Here is a 16,027-nt window from a genome sequence, read left to right as displayed (position 1 = left end):
TTAGCACGGTCTTAAGCACGCACTCTTTTTTTAAATATTTGCACGGCTACTGGAGATTTCAATATATGTACAATAGGTTTATAAAAAGTTTTTTTATTGTTAATTTTTAGATAATATTCCAAAAACTACCTTCAATTCTTAAAAACTTGCAACAAAGGCAGTCTGTCGCTTCTCAAGTTGTCATTTTCAATTTCATATCTGTCAAATTGCTAATATGGCTGAGGCAGCATCAGCACGTCGAGAAGCACGAAGAAGAAAAATACTGGAGAATTCTCATAATAGACTACAAATAATTTCTGGGAAAAGTGCTAACGAAATATGTAAAGGTATTTATATTAAGATGCTACTTCATGTAATTATTTATTCATAATAAATATCACTCAATAAAGATAACCATCACACTTTTCAGAGTCTTCCAATATCACTCCAATACCTACCGAATTTGTTGACAATTCCGTTCCAAAAGAGAGTAGCAGTGTCATCGAACATTTTCTGAACAATGGTGTGATAAATGCTGGTGTAGATTCTCCACAGAGTTTCTTGTCAACAAACCATGAAAGTATCGCTTTAGGTGACGGAGATGTCACAATATCGAGTCATAACGATGAACCTTTTATTTCTCAAAATTCTACGGCGCCCACACCTGAATCAAAGCTGACTGGACCTACACATTGGGAAATGTTGACTATTTATAGTAGTTGCAAGTACGACATAGTGTTGTTGTCATGTTTTCTCCAACTGCTCTATTATTTTTCCCTAATAACCTTTCAGGGAGCCTACTTTTTTCTACCCCTTATCTTGTATGTCACAACAAAAAATTACCTGTTCCCAAAGCAGCACAATTCGAATATTACTAATGTTCTTTTATTATTAAATGGAATGTCCCCTAGTAAGGCACAGAAAATTATGTCCATTACACAATATGTTAGTGATTTATTCCAAGATGTGTGCATCTATCTCTTTACAACCATTTGTTTACAATCTCTATTGCTAACTATAGAAGACAGTGTTTAGTAGTTTATGAAATTATTAAAGGGCATTTCAATGACTGAGCAGTTTCTAATTTAGCATGCTAGGGTTATTGGGAATGTATGTTTTGATTGCTTGTGCCTTTAATACATAAGTGAGATGTGACAAGTGTGAGTTTTAGTCACATATTGCCATTCTAGTTTTAAATTTGTATGTTTTGTACATAGTGAAATAGATAATTTTGTAAAAAATTCTATTTAAAGTTTACTCTGTCAGCCAGCTAAATGTTATCTATATTATTCTTTTTAGTAATGATGATAAGTGCTGTGATCTAATGTTTTCCATTAGCATACATAAGTGACTAATTTTCCGTTCTGCATTTATCAAAATCTTTTTTCACAATTTATTAAAAACATATTTTTATCCTAATTTTACTTTCATTTGAATGTCTATACCAATAAAAGTTCATTACACTGTTGAGTATTGCAGCTAGGATTATTTTCTAATATTTTGTTATACATATAGACCATTTGAAGTATTGTTAACACCAGCATGGAGAATAGTGATACAGAGGTAGGCCAAGCAAGTTGTGGTACGTGTGGGGCAAGGAAATTAACTTTACGGGCTGCAGAAATGAGGGACCTACTTAAGTCTCTGCACACAGTTGTGATGCTCTCTAGTGTTGGCAATCAGTATTTACCACATTGGTATTGTTGATTGATCAAATCATTGGTATTGATGTTTCTGGAGCCACAAATAATAATCAAACAAACAAATTCAACAACAGAAAACAACAAATTCTTTAACTATTTTGGTGTTTCAAACAATTCATCTGTTACTATAATAATTATTTTGTTGTTGCTTTTATTTATATTTGTAAAATGTAAGCTGGGTACTTTATATGTACATTAATCTAGACCTAACAAAGTTGTTAGGTGTATAGCTGTCTACACCTGCTATAGACTCTTAAAATCACAACATGTATTGAATGTGTGTATTGTGGCAGTTTGTGACTGAAAGTGTTTTCAGTGAATTATATTAAATTATGAGATCTTTGTAGCTTCTTTTGCTAAAAAAATTGACTCTGAATAACACAGCTGTTATGGTTTTTAGAACATGTACATCACCTTTGTTATTTATTATGGGTGGGTTTTAATTGTAGATGTGCTGCAATAAGAGACAAGATGGGCCCATATATTCAAAGTATAATGTTATAAATTTCTTATGGCTATCTTTTCCTAAGCTGTCTTGTCTCTCTTTCTGTCTTTGGTGTTAATCATCATGTTTAATTCATATTGAAAATAATTACAACAGATAATTAAGCTGGCAGCAAACCAAAGATCGATTTTTGTATTTATAATTTATTATTGTTATGTGTAACTAACCAACTAATTCATCAATATAAATTACTTTTTTTTTTTTTATATTCTGTAAGTCCATAACATATTTGATTTTATTGCAAATTCATACATAACACCAGCTTAATTTTTGTTGTAAAATCATGAAATGAAATAGGTATAAAGATTTATTATAATTATATTTTTTAACAAACTTTGAATAAAAAATGGCTCTAATGTTGTTCCTGTTTGAGTTTCATTACATCCATCAACCTCCATTTGTGAGCTGTAATAAAAAGTATTGTTTTTTGAAGTCTAACTCAGTTATGATATTGCGTGCAAATTTGTATCCTACTCTTGAATCAATAAATTACAACTGGCTCGAACTGGCGAGTTGTGTGATTAGTCATTGCAGGAGTGCCTTAATTAAAATCGTATCACAACGTATTTAAATTGTATCAATATATCAAAATTAAAGTAATATAGATATATCAAGCACAAAAAAAAACAATTTTGCAGTCACAGAAGTTGAACTGCAAAATTTAATATTTTTCACTCATTGAATTGAGAGCGAATAAATTAATACCTATTAGCAAAAACTTGATGTGTCGAACAATAATATAGATAGGTACATCAATCAAACATTGGAATATGAGCTCTATGTTATGTCACATAAAGCAAATAGTTTTTCATTATTTTTGCGTCAATTACTATACTTTGTTTTATGTTACCATACTAACATGTTAAGTCAGTGGTTATATGGAATTTGTGCAATAACTAAAAAAGGTTTTAGTAAGGTACTATTATAATGCTATAATTAGAGTGCAGGTGATGTTTAATTTGTGGTGACAAGGCTTCGACTTCCCTTTCCGGGGAACAAAGTTCGATACGCACCTCTTACTTTCAGAGTTATGTGCGTTTTTAACTTTAGCACTTAAATATGGTTTGCCTTAACGGTAAAGGAAAACGTCGTGAGGAAACCTGAATGCTTGAGAGTTCTCCCTATATTCTCAAGTGTGTCCGATGCCATTCGCACTTTACTAGTGTTGTGGACTACAGCTTAAACCCTTTTCATACTAAGAGAGGGAGACCCGTTTCCTGTGGTGGGCCATAATAGGTTGATGATTATAATGTATAATTTAAGACGCGTGATGGCCGTTACGCATTTATAAAGTACATTTTATTGTATTCCGTTATTATTGATGCTAGTTCTGTTGTATAAATAACTAAATGAAATCAACAGGTGTAAAAATAGTGCTGGCCTTTTCTATGAGGACATTGTGAAAAGGATAGCATTACTTTTGGACTTGTCAAAGTAGCTTAGTTTAGACATGTAAAACAGAATTGATACAGACTATATTTTTTCTAAAAAAAATAATATAAATAAATAATTAAATATTCTACGACAATACACACATCACCATCTAGCCCCAAAGTAAGCGTAGCTTGTGTTATGGGTAATAGATAGCTGATGAATATTTTTTTATGAATATAATACACATATAATATACAGATAAACACCCAGACACTGAAAAACATTCATGTTCATCACACAAACATTTTCCAGTTGTGGGGATCGAACCCACGACCTTGGACTCAGAAAGCAGGGTCGATGCCCACTGTGCCACTCGGCCGTCATATGGTCTGAGTCTGCAATTCTACTCTACTCGTAAATGGGGTGTCGCATGTACTGAACTTTTTTCTAACTAGCAGTTTGAAAAAGTAATGTGGCAAAAATAAACCTGATATCATTCAGGTTATTTTCTATTAATACCATGTTGTACTTTGACAGGATGAATACTACTGAAAGAAATAAAACAAAAATGATAATTAAGTATCAGTTTTATGAACACAAAATACATAGTGAAAATGCTTTGTACTTAAAAAGAATTACCTATGTCAACAGTGCATTACAAATAATATTAGAAACTAAAAAAAAAACTAAAATTTAAAAAAGCTTTTAATACTACTCATTATTGTCTTACTTTTTACATCTTGAGAGTTATCTTTCAATATATTCTGCTCCTTATGAATTAATTTTACATCTTGTAAGTTTTCTTTACACTCATTTTGATTTCTTTTAGATATTTTCAATTCTTGTAAGGTTTCTTTTGACTCGTTTTGATTTCTATAAGGTATTTTTACATTTTGTTTAGACTCATTCTGACTTTTATCAGGTATTTTCTTTTCACCCGTGCTCTGACATTCTTCTGACACTAAGGAGTGACTTTGTATCTTACTTTTATTAGCAGTAAATGGCTTGGAATCAGTTGGAGTATTCATACTACATGACTCCTTATCTGTATATTGTACACTAAGTTTACTATCCTTATTTTTCAATTCAAGTTTTAATTTGTCAGTTTCATAGCCAGAGCACCCGAGTTCCTATGGTGATTTCTTCTCAGATTTAGGTGTTTTCAGTCGCAAGGTTTTTTGCTGGACAAGATCTGATCGTCCAATTGATATCATTTTCATCTCCCATACCTCCAATTCTTTTCTGTGAGCAAAATAATGCATTTTAAATTTATTTGTATTACTTCCAGTGTTAACCTACACAGATAGCTTACTTTTTTTGATATTTTCACATTTAAATTAGTTTACAAGAAATACATTTATTAATTATTATATATTTATGTATGTGTGACACCAATTGGTTTTTTTAAATTACTTAATTATTTTTATTATTACATTTCTATTCAATCAAGTTCACAGAACATTTTGTGGGACATATATTGTGACACCTTTAGGAAGTTCATCAAATACATATTTTTGAAATTCAAATAATCTAAATCCGATAAGTATTTTACTGGAAAATTTTAACAGTATTTTAGTGTACCATAGGGAACCGCTAAGTCACTTGAAAAAACATATTTTTGTCAGGGTAACTAGATACATCTAAAGCCTTCCACCATACCAGACTAAACCTCATTCTGTATACTATACAATTCCCTAATTGACCAGCCAATTCCCCTGCCAAGATTGAACCCATGGCTGCCCACTTATAAATCCACAGTGGTCACCCAATGGTGGGTAGTAGGTTTTTATAACACCAGATAGTGACAGACTGACAGCAGTTTAAACTTATCCTTCTCTTGTTTTTCTGTAAAAAATATAGTTTGTGCTATCAGTAATTTAACTTACTTGTATTTATTCATAAGCTCTTGGGCCTGTTTTTCATACTTGACACGTTCAGTCTCAGTCAGTTTCAACCATTCTGTTTTGACTGTTTCTTGGTATTCTTTCAGTTGTTTCCCTTTAAAAGTATCTTTTCTTGATTGGGTAAATAATAAATATGAAGACATGGGTTTCTTTGGTCTACCCAGTTCTTTATATTCCTAAAAATATGTTGTATATATTTAGTTATAATTATACTTTTTAAAACTTCGACAAAAGAGTTTTTTACACACAGATGATATCACAGACCTGTTTGTGTTTCATTGGGAGTGAGCTACAGATTAAAAATATGATTATTTTTAAGTTTCATTTGTTGATTGAAATTATAAATAATTATTTCATAAAAATATTAATCGGACATCGTACTTGTTATGAACATCTTAAATTATTTTGAATTACTGCCGTTTGCCTATTGTTTTCTATGATCCTACATTTCTTAATCGCTTGGAGGCATATCTTTGTTGATAGAGTAACCAGGCCATGGCCTAAGTATCCCAGCAGACAACTATGTCTGCTGGGATACTTAGGCCATGGCCATACACTAGTATTACATACAATAGGCTTCGCTTTTTATCAAAAAAAAGGAAACCACTTACAGCTTTCAATTTTCGTTTTTCTTTGGCAGCGCCCATCTCTTCTTTCACACGTTTGATATCTTCTTTCTGGTCATCAGTGAGTGATGACATATATATTTCTTTTATCTTTTTGTAGTCCTCCATGTCTTTTTCATATTCTTTATTCATTTGCAACTTTGTCTGGAATATAAATATCACTATTTTTAGTGCAGTGCTCTGCTTATAACCAATGTAAGGTTCTTTGATGCAGATCATTTTTTATCTATGCTGTGTGGTGACTGAAGATCTGATTTAAGTGGTCACCTTCTACAAATATAACAGAGAGCAGGCAGTAGCTTCATCTGTGCTACTATTACCATCTACTGCAATCACCGACCTGTCTGCATAGCATGGTTATTACTGGCAAACCTTCCTGTTTAGCCAGGCCTGTACTCAAGCTGTTAAAGGGCATTGATGATTTCATCTAAGAACCCAGTATATAATAAAAAAGACAGACTTGATGGTTCAAAAATGCTTATAGAGTAAGCCTTCTTGAAATTAATAAATTTTATACATATTGATTTTTTTAAATTAGTCATATGTTTGGTTTAGATGACTGTCTTCATCTTCGTTTGTGTGAATACTGGTTCAGATATATATATAATGTCACAAACAGTGCTAATTGATGTTGGGGGAACAGAAACTAGTAATAATCTATGTAGTTCTTCACAGTGAAAAAAGATAGAAAAAATAGAATAGAAAAACTTTATTGCAACACAACAAAAAAAAAAAGGAAAATACAAGGAAAACAGTAATAGTACTTAGTGCTAGGGTGCAAAGGCGGCCTTATCACTAAAAGTGATTTTTTAAAGGCAACCTGAGCGTACGAAGCCGATAAAAGAGTGGAAAATGGATGATGCATAAAGTAAGTTACAAAAAAAAACAAAAAAAAAGAAATGTAATATAAACTTACATGAACATATATACTACATTTACATATTAACTACACAAATACCAACATAAATTTATATATACTATGATAGATATATGTGATATATATTTATGCTATTATAAACTTACATACTACTCAATTACATAGATAAGTAATAATGAATGATAAAGATGTGTTATTTTGGTCCATTATTCTGACTAAAAGGAAGCAGTGATAGTCTAGTGGTTTGAGCCTTTTTTGGCCTTCCTTTTAGGTAACTAAATTTGATTTCTGGCATGCACCTCTAACTTTTCAGAGCTATGTGCATTTTTAATTTCGGAAATTTTAAATATCACATGCTTTAATGGTGAAGGAAAACATCGCGAGGAAACCTGCATACCTGAGAGTTCTCCATAACATTAAAAAAAGGTGTGTGAAGTCTATCAATCCACACTTGGCCAGTGTGGTGCACTATGGCCTAAACCCTCCTTATTCAGACAGGAAATTTGTGCAATGAAGTGGGCCAGTAATGGGTTGATCATGGTGATGGGAATACTAAATGGTTTGTCACATTAAAAAAATCAGTAATTTTTTAACTTGTAAGTAGTAAGTAAGAAATAGAGAAAAGTTGGACTTACCTCACTGTCTAATTGTTGCCAATGTTTAGAACTCCATGCTATAGCTTCCTTAGAGCTAATTCCAGGGTTCTTAGCTAGTAGAGCAGGCCTCATCTGCGTCATAAACTTAAAAAATGGTGTCAAAGGCCTTTTTGGCTTTTCTATACCAAGTTTTTCTTCAGCCGACTTTTTTGTGTATGTACATATTTGTATTGGGCTAAGCCTATTCGTCCTTCAATAAAATAGGTTTAACTAAGTATTATTTTATTGTTTTATCAGTTATAAATAAAATAAAATCGTGGAATCCATTAGTAGAAAGTGCACTGAATATTGATTTAGTTGAGCAAATCATTTGTTTTATTTTCGTACAGAGATGGGTGATTATTTAAGTTCAAATTCATGTAATGTAGATTTTAAATAAAGTTTTAACCTGTTTATGGCACATAAATAAACATACGCGGGCGTCATAACCTAAAACTTACCTTCCTAGTAGAATGTTTTTAAAATTTCCTGTTAAACAGCTGTTCAGCCGAAAAATATTGTTTATTGGCGACATTTTCTTTTCAGAAGACTATCTTTATTCCTTTTATTAATTAAATTCCATTAAAATTGAAATCTTCCCCGGCACCAACTTTGTTATAAAATTAAAAACGTCAAAAGTAATTGACAGCTTTTGACAGTTCAATTATTTTACTGACTTAAAATTAAGCTTGGGCATCAGGGCATTTTGACATAGTGTTAAAATTTTCATTGATGTGCACATACGTTCGTAAACCAAATAGATTTGACGACGTCTCTGGTACATTCACGAGCGCTGGTGTCTTACAAGTGGCGGTCCGGCAGGGTGATAACGTAATTGTTATGGGATAGTTAATAAGCCTACCGGTTCGATTTTCAGCGGGAGCGATGTGGGTGTTTAAAATTTTTGATTTTTATTTGGTCGTGGCTTTGCCCGTAACTACTTATCACCCTACCGACAAGGATGTGCCTTAGAGCAATTTAGCCTTTATACGACGACCTCTGTAAATAGACGGGCCGCAGACTTTAGAGGCTTGAATGAGTCTCTTAGCTCGTCAAGCGATTTATTTTGTAAATATCACAGTCTACAAATAGACATTGAATTGCTAGAGTAAGAATCCATCAAACTAAAAAGTATTTTTTTTCGTTCACTAAGAATCGAAATCGCATTGTTAGTTGATTTTCTAACAATGGACTAAGTGCAACTAAAGAACATGTGAATGAAGAAAATTCCTGACATTTTTTATGAAATCCTTTAAAGTATATACAAATAACAGAAAGTTTTTGCTGTTTTTTTTTTTCTTAATTAATAAATAGCGAGCAAGCGAGTCACCTAATGATAAGTGAACAAAGCCGCCCATGAACATTAACTGCACCAGAGGATCGGCAAATGCTTTGCCAGACTTTGAGACACTTATTTATCCGCCCCTTAAGCTTCAGTTTGGTTTATATACAGTATATTAGCGGTTCCCCGCATCTTTGTCTGCGATGCGAAGCGATGCGTCTTTTGTCAGAGGATATAGTGCTTAGGTAATAACAATTTTCTACCAGCTATAATAATTATTCATTAATCTTTCCAGAAGTAGCAAGGCAAGGGTGGGTAAACAAAAATAAAAATAAAATAATATTATTAATATTTAATTGTTATATTTACACGTAACTTACATTTTCCTAAAAGTAAATACTTATATAAAAATGATCTATTTACAATTAAATCATGTACAATTATTACAATTAAGTATTAGGTATATCAGTACTTAGTATTTTATAATAATTCTTTCCTATCTATGTACAAAACAAACTTACAGTATCATCGTTTTTAAATATTAACATCCTAACATTATTATAAAATTTATATTATCTAATTTATGTAATCAGTGCGTTAAGACTTATTAAGAAGTTACTATATACGTTCTTACGCAATTAGTAAATTAAGTAGGTAGGTACATTACATACAACAACTTTGAATCTTACGCTACTAAAAATAGAAAAAAAGTCGTTTTTAAATTTAAGAGATTTCCTCCCATTGACCGCACAAATTGACATACCAAAAATAGCACACAAAGTTGCATCAACTTGAAATCCTGAAAGAGGCAGCGAATTTGCGAAATCGCTTCCCACATTTGGCACGGGATTCGCCTCAGTTTTATTAAAACATAAATAGGTAGTAATCCAGCTCTAAAAGTCTTGTTTCGCAATAGTTAGGTAGGTACAGCAATATCCCACAGTTTAGTCACCCATACTTGCACTGCACTAGTAACATGACATGACATCTGAAATCTTGTACCCATTTGAAGAGTCACAATATTGCAATGTTTAAGTTTAGTTCCTTGGACACTCGTATTACAGCTTCACAACCTACAGCGCCAAAATGGCGTGAAGTAATTTGAGATGAAAAGAAAAAAGTGACAAAAGTAGGTAATAATCTCCGTATTATTGATAGAGGTCGATGTTATCGTTATTTATTTTCTTTTGCGCGGGAACGTTAAATGCATGCAAGTCATAGATACAGCGAGACAACTTTTTATCTATGACATATTTTTGGAGAAACTTAAGTTTGTGCATAATCTACAATTATATACATTTAAATAAATATTTGTGTGTATTAAAATTATTAGTTTGCGAGGTTATATGCACTTTAGGGCGAAATACATGCCACAATTAAAAAAAATATCGAGTCTTTTCACTATTGATTTAAAACTCTGTCTATAGGAGCTCTAACTTTTATTTGCTGTATGTTAACAAAGTTGCTGCAAGTTCTTTATCGTCGATTACGAGATCTTCTTTTTGTAACTGTAAATTATGATATGTAGCTATTACTATAAGAAAATATGAAAATATACATAAGGTAAGATCAATTATGACTAATTAAGTTTGAAATGTATTTCACCCTGCATAGTTTGGATAACACCAGGTTATCGGTTTTAGCTTTCTACGCCCTGTATTATTAAACCGTCATCAAGGAACAGGTCCTCAATTCAGTGTTAAGTATAGATATATAGGTTGACCGTTATTCGAAAAACCTTAGCCGGATGTCCGATTAAAAATACGGGTTAAAAGATAATTAAAGAAGAATTTAAATATTTTACTCAAACAAATTCTTCATAGTTAATTAATGGCACTCATATTATATCATCTGCACTTTTGCATTCTTATAAATAGGTATGTTCTGATGACGTCAGACTTGCACTGGAATTATAAAAAGCACGCATATGTGTTGTATAAACAGTCTCATATTAGGAACCACCTTATTATTACTAGGTCATAGTATTGTTTCGCCAGCAGAATAATGGTAATGTCTCGGTTTCCTATAGGACTGTTGCTGGGGCGGTCGGTAAGTAGCATATTTTTGTGGATGTCTTGTCAACGTGTGCGGATGGGAGGCGTAGCAATGTAATGTTAAAGGCGTAGGTGTGGGACCTGACGGGCATTTCGCTAACGCTGGTTTCCTGGGTCCACTTATCCTCCTCCATAATGCTTTTAACCGTGGAGTGGCTAGCCACACAGCGACCATGACACCAAGTATTTGTGACGCGAATATTCTGAACAGGAACACCCAAAACGCAGGCCGCGGTTGGGTTGAAGGTTCTGTTGAAGGAACGGGTGCAGCCAACCAGTCTTCTCTAAGGATATATTCATAAATCCATGTCGCAAGTATACACGCGGATGGCACAGCATATAACGCCGCAAATGCTCCGAGCCTCAGTAAACTCTGATCGGGATGCGCTGGGGGTGCAGAATTCAGAAGCGTTGCTGGAGCTGGTAGAGGCATAGGTTTTCGATGCACCGCACGTAGGCCGGAAGCGAGGAAAACGCTGCCCAGTAGCAAGCATATTGCTTCGGGAACAATCACCAACGCTAGCAATGATTTGCTGGATTGATTACCCACGAAGCATGTTCCTGGAAAAAAGAAAATATCAATTTATTAAAATGAAACAAAAAATTCTCGGGTTACGTTTTGGGGGCCAATGTGATCGTGGTACTCAGAAAAAACTTATAGGTATAAAAAAATAAAGATAAATCGTATGTTCACGTTTGCGTGATTTAAAAAAAAAGAAATAAAAAAAATATCTTGTGCCCCAAAACGGCGAGTGTTTAGCGGATACGGATTCTTTTTCCCGAGCTGAATAACATTCCGATTTACCAATAAAGCGGTCCTCAAAGTGAACACCTACCCAAACAGACTGCAAGGGTAAAAAATAATCCATGAATAAGGCAGTGGTTAAAAAGGACCGATTTAAAATTGAAATATGAGCGTGCGAAGAGGAAAGGTGTTGTATTTAACGGCTCGAATAATGGTCGCGCATTTCTTTCGGTCGCTATAATGGAAGTGGAAATAATAATAAAAAAAATGGGCTAAGTGTGAGTCGGAACTGCACAAATAGGGTTCAAATCCACTTTATCAGTAGCCTGATCTCAAATTAGATTGTGATTTTACAACGTTGTCACAACAAATCATTAGGTTATTTAAATAAGATATTTGTAAATACATAATCATGTGGGTAAGAGATGAACATCTAAGAGTGGATCGAAGTATAAAAAATTGTCGTTTATGTTCTTAAACGAGTTACGGGAATAACGGATAAAGTTGAGTGATCCCAAAAAGTTTAAATGCAAAATTGCTAGAATTTGAACCCGTTAAAATGCTCAAAAGTTAGTTGAGAATCTTTAAGTAAATTTAAGAGAGTAAGAGTGAATTCCAGCAGGCATACTGGTATACCTCTGGACAAAATTGAACTAAAAGAATTAGCCCGGTGGTATGAAGAAGCGTTCCTACTAGCCTATTTAAACCACCGAACCCTAATAAAACAACAATACTCAAGATGGCGTGATTGAAACTGCAATATGCCTGAGAATCGGACCGTGTGGCACTTCACTCGGCCCGCTTCAGAAGGGTTCAAAATAAAATGCGAGGATTACAACTCTAACTTATTAATTTGGAGAGATCAACTGACAGAAATCACGAAATCCTAAGACGTCTTATCGGCCAGCTCAAATGGAATCTTAATCTGGATTTATAAATTAAATTGTGGGATTATAAATAATAATTTAGATGTAGGTGTTATTTTAACATCTCACTTTCCTGTAACACATACTTCCGTTGACTCATGTATGCCCAAAAAATAATAATAATTCTTTATTTGATCCATCTACACAGAATAACTATATAACAGAATAATTAAAAACAGTAATAATAAAAACTAAATAAAAAAATATCTATGAGATATAAATATACAAAACAGTTACAAATTCGAATTTCTGCCTCAAGGCAGCCCTACATGGACATTGGAGTAAATTGGAGATTGTCAATTGTAAATTTGCCAAATCATGCATTTTTTAGAAAGTGGTGTCATATCTGTTGTACATACATTTCTAAGCTTATTATTATATTTTTGTATTCGTTTTTATAGGAATAATAAATGGCAGTCTAAACAGATGGCCCGCCTGATAGTAACTTGAAAACCATTGCCTCTACTTAAACAGTGCATGCAAGGAACACGTCCTGCAAACTGCGAAGTCCATTTCGCCGGTAACCACCCCCTTCAGACCGGAAGAATGCTGCTTGGCATACCAACATAACAGAAATGAGCATGGCGGTCGTACTTTCCCGAAAGAGCTCAGGCACAAACAGCTCTACTACTCTACTTATTAGTACCACATTGTTTATGCTTTCAGACTTGCAAATTTAGTGTATTTCAAGTATGTACAACAGATTGGTATCATTATGTAATTTAAATAATTTAATTTAAAATTCCCTATTTCCTTTAACTTTAAGAGCGTGAACTTTAGATTAAGAGCATTCATTTATGTAACCGTTTTGTTTCTAGAAACTGTGGAAACGGTTAGGTACATAAAGTTGATACCAGTTATCTAAAGTCGGTTCTTTTTTATATTTGCGTGTTGCTGTATTAATACCAAACATTTTATCAGAGCGGTGTTCTTCAAATATCCGTATCCGTTAAATAAAGGATTTAATAATCACGGGCTTACGCGATAAGAGGTTTCGCTTGATAATATTAGTGGCACAGTGTACACCGCCGTACTTTAAATAGAAAAAGGAATTAGTTGCTTAAGTTGTTTAAATTAAGAATTTAGTTTTGTTAAGAAGTTCCAATTATAATATATTTTTATTAAAGTCCAAAGGCAACTTATCTTAAGCTAAGGCTAAACCATACCATCCTACCGACAAAGACGTGCCGCCAAATGATCCTACGTTTCGGTACGATATTGCGTGGAAGCCAATTTTGTCTATCGGGGAAAGGAGTACAATATGTTCCCACCCACAGTTTTGTCCATTCTTCTAGCATGGGCACACGGATGCAAGTAATATCAAAATAATTATAATTTCAAACGTTGATAAACTTCCCTTTTCCCCGTTTGCCGTGCTTTGGCAGGTACATTTTATCCCTTGTTACAATTTTTGTCTTTTGCCTATGCTAGCAAGCTGTGCCTGGTGTCATTGCGGTAAGGTCTAACTTAGAGTGAATTCAAAAAAAAACTTCGTTGTCTATGAAATAAATAAAAATTGGCATTTGGTCTCTGATGGTTAACTATGACCATCTTAATCTGATATTAAAGGAGTTCAAATGCAAATCCAGATCAGACCGGATCTTAAATGCTCGTAACTACGTCAGCATCTCATTCAGGACATCAGACCACATGTTAGCACTATATAACTACAATGGAGCAGTAGTCCCACAAAACATTCATTATTTCAATACTGTACAGTGAATGCGTGCTCCCGTACGCTTGTACAAGATTTTAATCTCTTTGAAAACGCCGCAGATCAAACAATCAAAGGACGTATTAAGCAGAGCATCGTTATGATTCGATTGCGATATACCGATACGGATGTGTATTAGAATGGTATTGATTCGGTACGCTAAAATAATGGGATCGCGGTCCATTCATTTCTTTTGTGTATATTTTTTAAGTCGCACTCAGTTCTAAAGGTTTGTGTATTATGTACGTATCGATTTATAAATCGAAAATAGTTCTACCCTGGCAGTAAATCAAAAGCTTCCATCGCACCTGTGAGCTGCATCACTTGCAACTTACGATTTCGTGCGTCAAGTCAACTGCAGTTCAGATGGGTATTTTTTTTTTAAATGTTAGTAGACTTTTTCTGAATCCGTGCTTATTATACAGAAACGATCGTACCATTTTTGTTACACGGCAGATATAAGTTTACTATATAATTTATTTGGTCGCTAACACGCACGACAGATCTATGGATTTTCATACAACTTTTGCCGGCCAAAGTTTTGATTTATCTTGAAGAAAGTTGTCAACAGAATTACAATTATATTCATTGTAAAGGTGACATCTCCTAAGATTGTTCCGGTGTCGGAGCGATACGTGCGTAAAGAGTAGTTGCCGAAGATCTGTTATGTGTGGAATACAATGATTGAAGAAATTATAAATGACACCATACTCATTTTCCAGCTTTTCGCTGCCTATTATAACAAATCCAGCTTAATTTTCTTATAATGTATGAGAAATGGATAATTACCAGGGCTGTTCGGTGACATACCTTTGCCATTTCCCTACGGTAAAAAAAAAAAAGATAGTCACCAGTAAGCTCGTCAGCATCGACATCCCTAGTGACCAGTACTGCTGCAGCCAGCGCCGCAGGGACGCCCCAAGCAGCTAATTGCAACAGCGAAGAGTGTTGATCGTTCCTCACGCCACCATTGCTGGATGGTGGACGTAACACACTCGCACGCCACGCGCCCGTTACCACCACCCACCTGGAAAAGATACATTTTATTATTAATCTATATTAACATTATAAAAATGCGTTTGTTGGTTTGTGCTTACTTTACTTTATATCTAAGCAACCAATCGTCTTGATTTGCATAGAGTTAGTTAAAACGATGGTGATTAACATAGGCTTTTTGTCCAAGGACCGTTACTTTATACCGTTACCACGACATTTGTTAAAAGCCGTAGTACCAAAACGCGGACCAAGAACATAGCACCTAGTTAATAATAAAAATAATGCCGCGGTGCCGTGTGGTGACGGCAGATCCGAATACAGTTGTCACCACGCTTTCTCTTCCCGCGGGAAGGGAGCATAAAGGAGAACGGGCAGCAGCGTCCTGCTGCTATTACTTCCATCAATTGCGATCACCAACCCGTCTGCTCAGCTTGGTGATTAAGGGAGAAGACAAAGGGGGGAGGGGTGACAAAAGGAGGGACTCCTTTAGTCCAGGAGTGGACTGTCATAGGTTATTAATGATGAAAACATAATAACTTTATTATCTAATTGTGACAACATAATGTTTTACGAAGAGAGCAAGAGAAAGAGTTTAAATATTTTTTTATAATAAGTTGTATGGAATATGGATAGCCCTGCAAAAGGCATTCGTAACCGAAAGACAAGGTTCCCACGACACTATTTCGCTCTTATTATGAGGCTTAGCA

The 16,027-nt window shown here is 34.1% G+C and overlaps 3 protein-coding genes across 3 annotated transcripts in view; 1 reads left to right on the top strand and 2 right to left on the bottom strand.

Annotated features, from left to right (window-relative positions):
* Positions 1-170: 170 nt before the first annotated feature.
* LOC120631141 lies at positions 171-1,398 on the top strand. The gene is made up of 2 exons (XM_039900589.1): positions 171-326; positions 410-1,398. The coding sequence occupies exons 1-2, from the start codon at positions 215-217 to the stop codon at positions 1,012-1,014; spliced, it is 717 nt and encodes a 238-aa protein (XP_039756523.1). The 5' UTR covers positions 171-214; the 3' UTR covers positions 1,015-1,398.
* Positions 1,399-4,132: 2,734 nt separating this feature from the next.
* Positions 4,133-8,236, bottom strand: LOC120631210 (transcription factor A, mitochondrial). The gene is made up of 5 exons (XM_039900688.1): positions 8,065-8,236; positions 7,604-7,814; positions 6,077-6,235; positions 5,448-5,641; positions 4,133-4,803 (listed from the first exon to the last, which is right to left on the bottom strand). The coding sequence occupies exons 1-5, from the start codon at positions 8,136-8,138 to the stop codon at positions 4,692-4,694; spliced, it is 750 nt and encodes a 249-aa protein (XP_039756622.1). The 5' UTR covers positions 8,139-8,236; the 3' UTR covers positions 4,133-4,691.
* A 1,146-nt stretch (positions 8,237-9,382) lies between these two features.
* Positions 9,383-16,027, bottom strand: part of LOC120631309 (frizzled-4) — a 60,636-nt gene continuing 53,991 nt past the window's right edge. The window contains exons 2-3 of the mRNA XM_039900812.1: positions 15,176-15,351; positions 9,383-11,500 (exon numbers count right to left, since the gene is read on the bottom strand). Of these exons, the coding sequence (XP_039756746.1) occupies positions 10,863-11,500; positions 15,176-15,351 (814 nt within the window). The 3' untranslated portion in view covers positions 9,383-10,862. The remainder of the gene's footprint in view (positions 11,501-15,175; positions 15,352-16,027) is intronic.

Source organism: Pararge aegeria, chromosome 17, assembly GCF_905163445.1.
Source record: "Pararge aegeria chromosome 17, ilParAegt1.1, whole genome shotgun sequence".
NCBI classification, from domain to species: Eukaryota; Metazoa; Arthropoda; class Insecta; order Lepidoptera; family Nymphalidae; genus Pararge; species Pararge aegeria.
Note: the sequence above shows the minus strand (reverse complement) of the source record. Positions and strands in the feature narration are given on the sequence as shown.